The 15,762-nt window shown below is 31.5% G+C and overlaps 1 protein-coding gene across 2 annotated transcripts in view; it reads right to left on the bottom strand.

Moving 5' to 3' along the window:
* Positions 1-93: 93 nt before the first annotated feature.
* Positions 94-15,762, bottom strand: part of LOC142331531 (sialin-like) — a 44,725-nt gene continuing 29,056 nt past the window's right edge. For both annotated transcript variants that reach the window (XM_075377514.1, XM_075377515.1), the window contains 2 exons: positions 11,937-12,070; positions 94-337 (listed from right to left, as the gene is read on the bottom strand). In XM_075377514.1, the coding sequence (XP_075233629.1) occupies positions 191-337; positions 11,937-12,070 (281 nt within the window). In that variant the 3' untranslated portion in view covers positions 94-190. The remainder of the gene's footprint in view (positions 338-11,936; positions 12,071-15,762) is intronic.

Here is a 15,762-nt window from a genome sequence, read left to right as displayed (position 1 = left end):
CTTGTGCAGTATTAAAATGAAGTTCCTCCTGTTAGCATATGAATAAGCAGTTGAATGTTGTTTTGGGTAAATATAGCAAAATAAATAAAACAACTCAAGTGAAAATTTAATAGAATAAATCATAAATAACGTTTTATTATTTTCTCCACTTTTCTTTTCATAGCTTTTCAGTTGTCTTAAAAAACTAAATTTATGCATTAATTGTTTCAGTAGAGTCATCACCAGATTTTGCCCAATGCTGCAGTTCAGCTGATCCAAATATTCCATAAAATATAGCACCCACCACATATATAAAACCAGTATTAATAAACACATATTTCCACTGCTCGTAATCTTTCTGTAAATACACAAAATAAATGTAATGATGAAGTAATGTTGCTTTAATATACTATACTTAAAAATACTAAAATAGCATAAAAATAAGATAAGCTTTATAATCCAGGAAAATGAGTACAACAGGGATGATATAAACATATATTAACAACTCATTACTTTTTTGGGATACTTTCATGGCAAATATAAGAAAAGGCAAATTGATTGTATTGATATAGACAAATTTTAGTGATAAGCACGTAAGTGAATCCGGATCTGACACCACAGTGGATTAATATTGTATGGCTTATACAATACATAAACTTACAATACTTATATACACTCACTCATTTATACATACAATAACATAATGGCTTAATCAGGCTGCATGCAATACAGATTTTATGTCATGAGTCCAAAACCTAAGCAGTTTGTACTTAATTGGATTCTTACTATCCAATAAAATATCATATGCGATCAAATTTGAAGACAAACATCTTTGTAACAGAACAATTTGTAAGTTCTGTTAAAAAAAAAACAAATCTGTTGAATTTTTTTTTTTAATTTTCATGTACTACATTTGAGGAATTTATAGGTAAATATGTCTACATTAACTTTTCAGAGCATGATCCCAAAGTCTGCCTTTGTCTTAGCTCACAAAATCCATTTGCTAGAAGTCTGCTTTAAATTTTGTAATATCAGTTTTTTAAATGAATCTTAAAAGACACTAAATTTTGTACTTTTATTCACGCCAAGAGGCCTGGAAGGCTGTAGGGTTTATTGAGTTTGGTTAATGATTATATGTAGATTTTTCAATTTAATTTTGTTCTTAGCAAAAGCATGATGGGGCATTACATTTTTTTTAGAGTAATAGAGAAACAAGAACAATCAATTATGAAAAATAAAAACATATTAAAAATAAAAGAAGAATTATTTAATTAATAAAATTCAATCTGCTTTATATTAAATAACTACAGAAAGTGAATATCATACAAGAAACTTGGATTTTTCTATTATTAGATGTCATTTTATTTCAATAAAAGTGTAATCATACCTTTTAGCTAGAAGTTTTAGGATGTGATATATAAAGTTCAAAAATATAACTGCCAGCTCTGATAATGAAGATTCTTTATAACTCAAGATTGTTTCATGAAATATAATTTTAGTATCTCATCTAATAAAAGGCTGGGTTTATAGCATTCTCCAAATCTTACCTTAAAGCAACAACTCAAAGGCTTACAGCCTGAACAAGGCAAAGTTCAATTACTAGCTGGAGTAAATTTTTACTTTTTTAATCCCATTTATCTCTTTTTTTATTTTACCTATTTCTTAGAGATTTGTTTTAAAAATCTTACATTTAAAAAAAATATTTATTCTTTTTACGATAAACTTACATAGGATATAGATATTACTTTATAATCCTTTACAGTCAACTAAATATTCTGATGTGCTTATGCGCTTAAATACTCTAGAGGCATGAATTCTTTAATACAGTGTAATATTTTATTGTTGTAATCATAAATTCATCAGGTAAATTATCTATGTCAGCATGATTTATTGCACCATACATATGATTTTTTTTTAAAACGTAGTGATATGGCCGGGAATAAAAATGAATTTACACAAAGCAGAATAGTAAAAAGTTGGGAGATAGCTTCATCAGCAAATCTTAATCGAACAGGTTGGTTATTATGCAATTTTAGAAATACTGCCTGCAAATGAGAAAGGTAAAAAACACTTCCTTCAGAGCATGTGTGTTCCTGTTTAATCAAAATATAAAAGTAAATTAAGTATTAGTTAGAAGTAAAAGTAATCCTCAACTTTTGACAGGACAAAGAGATATTGACAAAGTCATCTAATGAAATCTGGAATGCAGAATTCTCAAATACACCAAATTAGCACACACATTATACAGAAAATACTACTTGGATATGTTATTAAATATCTTTAATACGACTTACTTTATCAGTTACTATAATTCCAGTAAGAAGAGGACTAACAATTCCTGGTATAAATGCAAATGTACAAGAAATACCCATTAGAATTGCAGCATATTGTGTTGCTATATCCAAAAAGTTAACCCTGCAATATATATTTATTTGATAAACCAATTCTTATAATTAAGCAAACTTAAACATACCACAAAAGATTAGCATGTTTAAATATTGTTGTATTATTTTTATATACGATTTGAATATTTTTTAAATTAGCCTCACACCTCTTGATACTTCATCAGTTCTGTGCTTTACAATACATCTCAGTTTAGCTAACAAAAATGCACAAGTTATATGAATATAGTGTACCAGAGCATTGTGTCTTCCTATACATTCTCTTCATGCTTTAAATTGAAGTGCGTATAATGTATTGTTTTACTATAAAAAGAAATACATAAAGATGCTTTACATTTTCTGTCGGTCTTTATTAAAGTTGTATTGCATGAAAAATAAACAGATACTAAACAAGTTGCTTTCCTCACATTAATGATGTTCACAACTGAATGTTCCTGTAACAGACTACAGAGTAAATTTGTAACTTACTCATTCAGATTTATATTTTGCAGATGTTCATAAGATTTTTATACGTGTACTTTTTACATGAGAAATTTTTACTTGTACAGCTGCCACAATGAATAAATAATAGTGCCAAATGCTTAAAATAAAATTAAATTAAAATTAAATAATTAAAATTTTTTAATAAAAAATAAAAACAAAAAACTTAAGTAAAGCAAAATCATGTGCCATCCATTTTACTGAATTTACTCTACTATCTTATTGAAAGATCAATTACTCACTGCTATCATCAAAACAGGTAGTGATACTATCTAGTGCAGCTTTTATAATACAGTCATTCTCATATACTGTATAAAGGTTGATCTTATTAAATTTATTCTTGTTTATTTGTGTAATACCTAAAATGTCAAAACACTTATTATTCCTATCCATATTGCATTTTTTAATTTCTGATATTTTTAAGTTTGTCTAATGTCTGATATTGTGTGTTTATTTGTAATCAAATGATCTGATACATTCAAAAAACCCAGTTTTCCTTTTTCATAACTTCTAATCTTTACATATGATGTTATAAATATCACTCGAATTGTATACATCATAAGTATTATTACATATATTATTTATTAAATGTTTTATTATGTGGTTTTATTCATCTGGTATGCAGAACTTGCATAAACCTTTGTAATGTTGTTGACTATTTTATCATTATGTTACACGTTTTAAATCAATTTTTTGTGTTATTTATTCATATTAAACTTGTGTTATTTTTTATTTTTCCCATCTGTTTATTGTAAATATTATCTGTTCATTTTTGTTTACATTATTTTTCATATAATTAATTGCTCATATATATCCTGGGAGGATTCTGCTAAATTTCATAGGCATATTTCTCTGATTAAAATATTAAAAAAGTTCATATAAACTTGGGTCTGAAAACATTTTGTTAGTGAGTTACGGCTAATGAAATATAGCATCCAGATTTCTGCTCCTCCGCTGAAATGAAGCCCTACTGAAAATCAAGGGAGGTAAATTAAAAGGTGAATTGGTGCTTTCTTATGGTTTCTGACCTGAAAAATTGAAAAAAAAAAAAAAATGGTGCCAGATCTCTAACCATTATTTTCTACAAAATAGGGTGTAATTAAACAAAAAAAAATTGAGTTGAAAAACATTGTTTATGTTTTTCAGCTTTGATGTAAAATATGCTTGGTAAATCGATAAAGAATTTAATACTGAGAAAATTAATGTAAATAAAGCCAATAAAAAGTAAATGTTGGAAATACATATCAGTTCTTGTATTAAATGGAACATCCTCTAAAAGTATTGACAACTCATTTTGAATAAATTTCAGATAACCGCGTTACCTATGAGTCTACTGTTAAAAATATGAGGTTTGATTAAAACATTATTATCTCATACCAAACATTTAATGAAAAAAAGTGCTGGAAATTAGTCGCAAAGGTTTCACAAAGATTGTCATGTTTCCAAAAATATTTGTTTTGTATTTTGTTTATACAATTTCATGTAAATTTTGCTTCATCTGTAAATATCTGCGACGGAAGCACATTGTTTTGTATTAACCATTAACAATAATTCAGCTGCAGATTGTAATCACCTTCTTCAAGATGAGGATGATGCGGATGGAGACCTGCATTTTGTAATGTCCGCCATATATAATGTTGTGTGGAATTCCCAAACGTGCAGATAATCTATTAGTATTAGTTTGTATTTGCTCTATCTTACATAAAATCTGCTCATTGACATTTGTTTCCTGTTCAGATGTTACATTAAATGTTTCGCTTTACTTTAGGATTGTAGTATTTGCAAATACTTGCTGGTTAGGAATGTTTCGACCGGGATATTGGAACGCATATTCCTGATTTGTTAACTTAAACGGCATATCTCTTTTGTTACAGAACAAATCACTTACTGTAGCGATTTAACCGCTATCTATAGTTTTTTTTAAAATCGGTGCAAATGAACTACTTAAATAACACATAAATCAGAAATACCTTTCACAAATTAAATAAAATTTTTTCCTGAAAATTAACTTTGATAAATATAGGACATTGAAGCAAGATTCTGATAACTGTAACACTGTTTGAAAATTTTGCCAATAGAGCTTTGCTCTTTGGGAGATTAAACACAGCATTACAAGCACCCCTAGTTAATGCATTATTAGTTAATGCACTAATAATTAAGAAATAATATTACAGGCAGACAAATACATATTAGTGTAATATGTTGGTAGATAATTTACATCAATTTTCTCCAAGCTAAATTTTTTATCAATTTAACAAATAAATTGTATTATTTTATTAACAATTTAACAAAGATATTTTATACCAAAGCTAAAAAACTGTGTTTTCAACTCAGTTTCTTTGTTTATTACACCCTAATTCATAGAAAATAATAGTGATACAGTTCTGGGAACAGTTTTTTAAACATTTTTCAGGTGAAAAACCAAAGAAACCACTATAAAAAAATTACCTTTTATTTACCTTCTCAGAATTTCAGTAGGGCTTCATTTTAGCAGCTAAGCAGAAATCTGGGTGAATTCTTTCAATAGCAATAACTCATTAACAAAGCATTTTCAGACCCATGTTTATTAAACATTATATATATATATATATACTCGTATATGCCCAGGTATATTTAGCCCAGTGTCTGGGCCAAAATTATCTAAAAGTAAGTATATAAATTGTTGTATTATTTATTTATTATGGAAATGAAAATGATATTTCACATAAAAGAAAAAGTAATAATCTGAGTTATATGAAAAACTTCCACTAGATTGTGGACATATATTCCAAAAAAAGATTATCCATGGAAGCAGCATCTGCCATTTAATTTAAAATGGTATTAAAGATGTAGAAAAACCCATACTTGTTCATTTATATTAGAGATTTCTGTTACTAGAGGTTTCAGATAAAATCAGTATTGTGGAATAATTTATTTAATTTTTATAAATCAGATTTTCTGGATATATGGTTTTTTTTTAGAAAGATGGTGATTACAAATTATGGATTAATCTAATTTTCAAAAATATTTTCTGTGGTTTAGTAGATAACAGTAAGGATTTATAAATTGATAGTAGCAAGTATTTCTTAAAAACTTACATTTGGAACAATGTAATCATCAGACTGGAAAATAAAATTTTGATTTTATATGAAGTTTACCGATCCTATTATCGCTCCACTAATCTCCACATATTTAAATCATTTTAAATACTTCAAATATTTTAAAATTTTAGATAAGTAACCGATAATAACAACATACTTTGTACAACATTTGTTTAAATTAAAAATTTAATTTAAAAACAAATGTTTGCAAATAAGAATATTAAGTATTAATAAAAGATGTAAGTTACCCAAAAGTACACCAAGAAAAAGCATCAGCAGCCATAGTAATCATTAAGCAGATTATAATTATCTTAGCATTATGAACCGTAGAAGCAGCGATAAGAAAAACAATCTCGACAAAGAATGCTAAACATAGGAACAGCTTTCTCACCTGTAGTTTGATAATTACTTAAAATTAATATAAAAATACATCTGCTTAAATATACTTCATTAACCCTTTGGATCGCTTCTCGGCCTCTGGCCCCGTGCTGTAAAACTTGTGTTTACTGCTACCAGTAGCGATAATTGCTTTCTACAGTACAGCATGCGTACGTTCATGTACTCGGGGCTGGCAATGATCAATGGCTGTCAGTCAACCTGCGCTGTAGGGGAGTTTGGGCTACACAGCCGTGTAGTGTGTTTCAATAGTCCCACTGTCGGCTAAGTAAGGACGTTTCTTTTGTTAAATCGTGTCTCCGTTTCGTAGGTTCATAAGGCCAAAGAATTTTTCAAGATCCTCTGGCAGGTTCAGGAAGCAATTCGCTTCGACCTCACTGGTAATATGACTTAGGAGCTTTTAGCTTTTGACTTCTCGATCCGGTTGTGTAAGAATGGAGGGCCTTGCTCGGGAAAGAGATTGTGAACGCTCACCGAGTCTTAAGATTGTTATAATTTCATTCAGGCTGAAAACGTAGTACCTGGCGTTTTGGTCGGTGCTATTTCATTTAAAGCTGCTATGGAGCAATATGATTACCGGACCCGAGGAAAGATAAGTTTCAAATATACCGGGTCACGAAAACAAGGGACAATGGCGTTGTGCTGGAGGTTGTAAATGAGCAGCAGGTGAAGAGGCTGCTGGAGGAGGCCGATGTTCTTAAGAAGAACGGGCTGAAGGCTCAATTGCTGGCCCAGTGAAGGCCGCAAATATTGGTCTACGATTTTCCGAGGGCAACGAGGGTAGAGGAGCCTGAAATCTTACGGAGGCGGTCTAAGAGCTCCAGATTCAGGTCGCTATAACCTAAGGGGCTTGGATAAGGACAGGCTGCGACGCGCGTGTGGGGCTGCTTACAGGGGTTGGAATGGCGCATGGAGCACAGGCAGGAGGTGGAATTGATGGCTGAACAACTCGGCCAGACCATCTAGACTGGTTGCGATAGGGTCCTACGGCGGCCTAGGCCAATGAACGGCCCCTTGGGTAGTAGCCAGTCCGCTGATCTGCGAGTGCCTGGAGCCGTCATAACCTCCGCTTCCGGGGAGGTTATGACAGATAACCTCCGGGGAGGTAATCTGCAGATTGCTTGAAAGGCTGTTTGTGGAACGGCTCTGGGAAGATATCGATATGAACTGTTTTCTAAATCGAGGCCAGTATTGGCTTTATGAAAGGGGCTGGCAACGAGGATTGCATCTTAAATGCTCTTGCCAAGGTGGAAGGCGCCAACTGTAAATAAGTTTTGGCAATTTTTATTGACATAGGGGCAGTTTTTCCTTCCTTGTGTTGGAGTTCTGTTCTCTATGAGTTGGAACGCCGCAATGTTCCCATAGCCCTGCAGGCTGTAGTGCAAGACTGTGTATCTAATCGCAAGGCTATGTTTAAGGATGCGCAGTTGTGGAAACGTCCGTCACCAGGGGAAGCCCGCAGGGCTCCGTTCTTGATCCCTTTCTGTGAACCTGGTATTCGATGGATTCTCTGTCACGGCCCAGGCTTTCGCTGATGACTGTCTCCTGATAGTTCGTGGTAATTCAGGACCGCAGCTGGAAAACCGAGCACAGTCGGCTTTGTCAACCGCAGAGACCCGGATGGATATTCAAAATTTAAAGATTTCGGTGTCCAAGACGAAGTTTATGCTTCTCAAGTGTGCAAACAAATTATCATACAGGTGTAACCCCTTATTAAGTATAAAGGCTGTGTAATCAGCCGAGTTCGAGTTCATAAGTACCTATGCGTTTTGTTTGATGAGAACAACCACATTAGACAAGTAGCAACGGTCGCCGTCTCTGTGTTGCACAAATTTAGGAGGATTTCTCAAAAGATTATGGGCTGTCATTTGTACACGGTGTACCAAGGTGGCCCATAGGTTGGAAAGAAATCTAGCACTTATTCAAAATTTAAGGAGTGCCCAGCGCAGACCCTTAATTGTATGCACTGGTGTTTTTAAAACAACCTCCTACGAGGTTACCACTGTTTTGGGAAAGGCTCTCCCGATCGATTTAGTATTGAAAGTTGGGGCAGCCATGTCAAAATTGTGAAGTGACATGAGACTAAGGCATTTGGGATGCGGTTTTGAGCCGGGCCTGTACTGGAGCGGAACAGTGATCTCAATGCACCAGTTCTAAATTTTGAACAGTTGTCCATCTCTCGCCTGCGGAGGAGGCTTCTCAATCTCGTGATGGAAGAAACATGGCAGTAAGAATGGCACACCACAACTAAGGGAAGGTCCTTGTATAGATTTATACAGGATCTGGGGAGATGGTACCCCTCTCCATAATTTTTAAGAGCAACAGGAGCTCAAGTGCTCTCCAACCATGTAAATTTAAACCAATATTTGTTTCAGTTCCGCCTGGCAGCTGATGAGCTGCGCGTCTGCAGGAAGGTCCAGTCAATTGAACACATGATGTTCGACTGCCCAGCTCTTGGGAGGCCAGAACTCAGGCCACCCTGGAAATTAGAGGTCAAGGGGAAAATTGGCCACTCACAAGTGGCAAGAGCTGCATTTTCAGACCATGTGGGAGTTCCTTGATGTCAGTAGTTATACCTACCGATATCAGTAGTTTTCTTAAGGGAATAGGCTCCTACCGTGCTGCTATAGGAAGCTAACTGAGAGATATGGCTGGCTACCAGCCAGATTAAGGCTCAAAGCGGATGGTGGACAGGTACTTGCTGGCATTCAACAGCCAAGGTGTGGCAGCGAATTGCTGTCTTTGACAAGATAAATTTAATTATTGATAATCATATATGTTTTAGTAGTTGACGGGGTACGTCTCCCCCTTTTAGTGATATATGACAAGTGGGCAGTGGGACACACAAGTGAGTGGTGTATGGTACCACACTTATTCCGCTCACACTTTTAGGTTAGTTCTAGCAGCTAATTAGGACACAGGTCGCTAAACTGTTTTGAGGCTTAGTAGCCGTTTGTGACACAGACATTTGGTCTTATGCTTTAGGGCGATTGAATGAGGAGGTGGTGGTGGGAGACATGCCAAGCAAACCAAACCCTTTGATTGCCATTTAATTTTAAACATTTTCAGCTTCCTTTTATTCCCACCATTAAACTCAATCATTTATAAAAAAATATATTAAATTGAATAATAAAAATATTCTATAAAAAGATTATAAAAACAAAAAAATCAAAAACAATAAAAAAAGTGCATACATATTATTTTTTTATATTAGAAAATTGTACGCCACCTTTTCTTCATATTTTTATCTCTATAAAATGATATGTATTGTAAGTTACTCTACCTTTGTTTTACTACCTTTAACTGAAGGAATTTTTGCAAACGCATATTTAAAAATTGTAATAAGTTAATTCTAGATTTTTTTTCAATTTTTCTAATGTTTTCGTAGAATTCAAAATATTCAGGTTTTGTCTCTGACAACTAATCATGTCTGTGATGACTAATCAGAGTACTGAACAAAAACAAACAGTAACATCTTTTGGTGTTTTTTATTTCATTTATTATTAAATTTTATAAGCATAGTGGTCAATATGTTATTGTTAATATGTATAATATATATATATATATATATATTTCTTTTTTTTTATTACTACATCCAGAATCAATTACAATAAGCAACCACAGCAATTTTTTATATAAACATTATATAGTTAGATAAATAATTGATAAATTCTTATCAAATATTTATCCAGTCTTATTTTGATGAAATCTATTCAGTTTAGCCTCTCATTCCAATGTAACCTGCAAACTACATCGTAATTCAGTTCAGTGTAAATACAAAGATTTGTTTACACAGATTAAAATTAATTTTCTTGACAATTGTCTAATTCAGAGGATGTCTGTCAATGCATCTAATTTCTTAAATGGTCTAACTGGCTCTAAATATTGTTTTTTTTAATGATTAATTCATATAAGTTGGAAGCTTGTGCATGGGAATATGAAATGGAACATTTTGTAGTGTATGAAAAATGTCATGCCTCACTGGGATTTTGTTTTTAGGTAGATTTCATAAGAAAGCAGCTCTCTTTTACCTGTTTAGCCTCCGGTAACTACCGTTTAGATAATTCTTCAGAGGATGAATGAGGATGATGTATGAGTGTAAATGAAGTGTAGTCTTGTACATCATAAGAAAGCAGCTACCTATTGTAATGGGTACTGTGATTCGACTTCTGGAAAACTTCAACATATCTTGGCATTTCATATCCCCAGAGCCCAAAACCACAGTCACTTCAAAATTTTATAAATATTTCATAGTATATAGTGAAATATAATATATTTCACTTTCTTGTGAACATGGTAATCGCCATAATTTTGCATCAATCACTTTCAAATTGATAGATAAAATATAAAGACCCAAAATTGGATCATGGGGGTGGAAATGTGAGGGCTGTTTAAAAAAAAACAAAATATCGCTATAACTTTCTTATTAAGTAAATATTGAATTTGTTTGAAGTTCCTACTATTCTTTGGATAAGGGCCTTAGCTAAGTAATGTTTTTTAATATCACCAACTATTGGCCCAGGGGGTGGAAAAAATGGGGTTTTGAAGGCAAAAAAAAAATCATACCTCCCTTAATAGGCACAGTATCAAATCGGTTTAAAGTGTTCGTTAGTCCTCTAAACATTACCTAAAACTTTTGTCTGAAACAATTTTTGATATGACCAACCCTTACAGCAAGGGATGACCAAATTGTTGCTGGAATTGTAAGATGGTGCTTGTCATATGCTGAACATGAGAAACCTTTTTCACATGTAACCGTTGTTGTATTGAGTAAATTGAAGTTTTAACTTTAAGGTGAAAATCTTTTTTATCCCCTAGTTAGCACCGGTTAAATCTACCTCTGCCTTCTGGCGTGCCATAAGAGATGTTTAATCTTACATACTTAATAATGGTGGTAATTTTAGAGTAAAAATAGCAAAAGCAATATTCTGATAGACAGCTTTTTCAATTACGTGTTAACATAGCATCTGGAAACTATTCCTCTGGCACAAAGCTGTTTGAGCCAGCTTCTAAAGAGTTAATTATTTTTGAAATGTTAACAGTCCTATAGATCAGGAGTAATAATTTAGCTAATTTTTTGAACATTGATTTATTATAGCAGAAGAAAATTAAAATCCTCAATACCAGAGCAAAACATGGTTAAATTATTGCTACAATAGTACAAGTTTTTATTATATTAATTTTAAATTTATAATTCAGGATTGAATATGCAAAGTATAAAACTAACTGCTGAAAAATCTATCTAAATCTAAGTAAAATTTCAATCGCTTCTAAAATAAATAAATAAATGTAGCAGAATGCCAAATACATGTTTGAGGAAAGAACAGAATACAGTTTTCTAAATCATGATGAGAGAGCCCAATTTAATATTAAATATTTGAAAATTATTTTATATCAAGATAAAAAAGACATATCTCAGCGATATTACAGGTAAGGTAATGGTAAAGTGTGAAAAAAAGAAAAGTGTGTTAAAAAGTATGATGTCAATGAATCCAAGTTTAGTATATAAATTATCAATTAGTGTGAATATATTAATAAATTAACAAAAAAATAAATAATTAAAATGAAAAAATAAGAAAAAAAAAATAGAATTACTTACACAAGTCTTTGTCAATAATTCACTTTTTAGTAATTTGTCAGCCAATTGTCCACTAATAAGTAATGAAGCAGAATTTGCAATGTACGGTAAAGCACTTAAATATCCAACTGACTTTATATCATACTGCCATACTTCTAAAATAACAAAAGATAATTATCTGTGAATATATGTATATTCACATGCGGGCATGCACATTACATATATATATATTTATATATGAAAACACTTTCTTCAGCTTAACAGCCAAAATAAATATAAATTAAAATAGTAAAATTCAGATTATATATTACAATGTTCTTAGTTGTGATGACAAAAAGGTTTGTTACAGCTATTTTCTTGCGGTTTAAAACTATCAGTTCTGCAAACTTGTATACTCTTTATTTCATTATCAAATATTTGTTTCTTTAAGTCACGTATTAAATAGTTATTTTTATTTTTGAATTTTTAAATGTCCCTTTTCACCAGTAGGTATGTTTCTTTTTCATCATGTACTTCCAAGTTATTATTTATATCTATCTCGGCGATCATATATTCTGCGATAGGGAGTGTTTATGCCAATGCATAAAGCAGTTATAAGTTAATTCAACTTGTTTGGTATTTGACTTATTTTCATCTAAAATTTAACAGTATCTCGATGTAATGAATATTTCAATTATCAATAAGAAATTTTTCATACACTGAAATTTATGCATTCCATTCAACATACATATAAATATATGCTCAGTTGATTTTTATTTATGCCTTTTGTATTGATTATTTATTAAGATTAACATGTTGTGGATCCTGAAGATCCACACAGCTCCTGGTGGTTCACTCGGCTCCATCTACACTAAATAAGCCGGCTCCCAACTAGAGTCAGTCAGTCTCTCTCTGATCATCGTCTCACTTGAGGTCAGAGAGATACTGAGCTCAGTATCTCTCTGACCATCATTCGAAGAATCATTAGTGCGTCTTACAAAATATTGTTTAGTCAAAATTTACACTTCATGCAGCTAACAAGTAAATTTCACATATTCTTCAACAATGAATCTTTTTTGTATGTCAAAAATCCTTTAAACATTATGTTTGTGTTTTTTCTTCTTTATAATTGCATGATAAAATATTAAACTTAAAGGAATTTATGTAGACATATATAAAATCCACAATTGTGAGATTATATTTTATGCAAGTGAATATCAAGATGTCAATATTTTTCATTCTACAGTAATCGTCCGTTAAACTCTGTTATGATAATCCAGATTACATCCTGCGTAAGTGAATATCAAGATATTAATGTTTTTCATTCTACACTTTCTATTATGATAGTTCAGATAACATTCTGTGCCAGTGAGTATCAAGATATTGTTTTTCATTAACAAAAAACAGTAATCGTCTACTAAATATTAAGGTAATCCTCTGTTAAATAATAAGATATTATTATTATTATACTCTGTATTGTTATTATATACTGTGTGTATGTAAAAGGTAATAAGTTTACCTATACTTTACTTAAGGAATGTTGTATTATAAATATCGCACAAGGAGATTTTGTGCTAAGAATTTGTCTTAAAACAATAATATGTAATAATGCATTTATGTATTTTTTTTTTTGTTTTTATGAATATGGTTATATAATTCTGATTTTCATTCTGTTAAAAATAAAGTCCAATTTTCTTTTGGAAAAAACTAGCTATGTGTAATTTTATTTTTGTAACTTTCCCCAACAGGGAGAATTAGGTATTTTCATATTTATAATATGTGCAGTATTGTAAAACCGTTTTACCGAAGGATCAGGTTTTTCCAATATAAATATTACAATAATATTTTAATTTTTAGGTTAATTTCTTAGATTTTACAATAATGGTTGTTTTTTTTTTAAATAATGCTATTTTTTTTTTTACAACTGTTGCAAAAACAACTGATACATGTGGTTTTATTGTTGAGATCACTTTAATGTTTTATTGCTTTAACGTTTTTACTTATTGCGAAGCGATATACTTCTGTCGTTTTATATCTGGACTTTATGGCTTGTAGACATAAAACAAGATATTGAAAACAAAATGTGTATGTTTAGCCTTTCAAACATGAGCATGTTCATGACTGAAATATATGCTATCAGCAAGGTATTAAATATTCTGAACCACAGCCATAATCACATCCTCATCTACCTATATCATCCATCTTGTGATTTAATAATAAGTACGCTGCAAACATTAGAAGATATTTATTCAAATACTGCTTTGTCTATGAAATATAGACTGCTATTCTATCCTGTGGGAGCTCCTGTTGGTTCCAACCAGCATCGGATTTCTAGCAATAAATGGATGACCAAGGATACTTGCAGGCAGTCTGCTTTTACTTTATGTATAGTAATCTGGTTTCATTAAACTTGAAGAAAACAGTATATGATAAAAGAGAAATGAGTGGAAATTTACAATAAGTTCTCTTACAAAAAGAACATGATGTGCTACAAGTTCGTCTAATAGGAAAAGTTGATAAGAGAAAGTCTGTATTTTGGCACTTGCACCTTTTTTCTTTTCTTTTCCCTGTATAGCCTCTGGGAAAATCTGTTCAGGTATTACTTCACAGGATGATATGTATGAGTGTAAATGAAGTGTAGTCTTGTACAGTCTCAGTTCGACAGTTCCTGAGATGTGTGATTAATCGAAAATCCCAACCACCAAAGAACACCGGCATCCATGATTTAGTATTCAAATCCGTATAAAAGTAACTGCCTTTACTAGGAGTTGAACGCTGGAACTTTCAACTTCCAAATCAGCTGATTTAGGAAGATGCATTCACCACTAGACCAACTCTGTGGTTTGGCACTTGCATTTGGATCACATGAAGGTAACCCATGATTACTTAAATATTATTAAACAATGCTCCCGAGTGTTCGCCATAATTGCCATCTATTTCTTCGCCATAATTTAATCTCAGTTTTGAAAACTTGTCAGAAATATTAAAACACTTATGAGATAAATGTTCTTTTCCTCTTGAAAGAGCATTCTGAACACCCAACAAGCATGCGCTTTTATAAATCAAGTACGTGTCAGTTAGTGTAATTTTGATTGACACATATATTTAGTGCCAAGTAATTTAAACATCAGTGTAATTAATTATGTTTGTCATTTTTAAATAACAAAATGTGTGAAAAGGAAACTACAGGTGTGCAAGATGCAAGCTCAAACATAATTTACTTTCTGGACTGTTTTCTTACATATAAATGTATTAATATGATATAATTGCTACATAATTAGATTTGGTAACACTCTATAGACAAGCTTTCAACAAAACGAAATCAAATACATTAAAAATTTTATATACTGGTTTACATACATTGTTAAATGATGTAATTTATAGATGTAAATCACCCGTGCAAACAACTCCTTTTGTAATTGCAGTAACTGTCTTTTGGCAGTTAAAAAGATGTTTCTTAGGCATTTTCCTAAATTGTGGCGGCTGTTTTCTTAAAATCACTATTAGTAAACTTTAGAAGCTTTTATTTTAATGGAGCTCTTTCCATCATTTAGACTATTCATTTATTCAGTTGATTCATAGTATCAATAAAAATTATAAAATAATACAAAAATTACAGTAGAAATAAGTATTGTAATAATTATCATAAAAATAATTAACTTAGAAAGCCATATGTAAGTTGAATATATGTATATGTAAGTTGAGTATATGTATATTTATATGAAGAGTATTCAAGTTGAAATCAATAAATTGGAAAAATTCAAATTTTTTTTTGTTCTTCCAGAAGGAAAGGATGCTTTTGTCAGCATGACAATGACATTTCCAACTTTCTTGTAAGATTCTGCATTTCACATGTTAATTTATAGAA

The sequence above is a fragment of the Lycorma delicatula genome, chromosome 10 (assembly GCF_047948215.1).
Source record: "Lycorma delicatula isolate Av1 chromosome 10, ASM4794821v1, whole genome shotgun sequence".
Lineage (NCBI taxonomy): Eukaryota > Metazoa > Arthropoda > Insecta > Hemiptera > Fulgoridae > Lycorma > Lycorma delicatula.
This window is presented reverse-complemented; position numbering and strand designations above follow the sequence as displayed.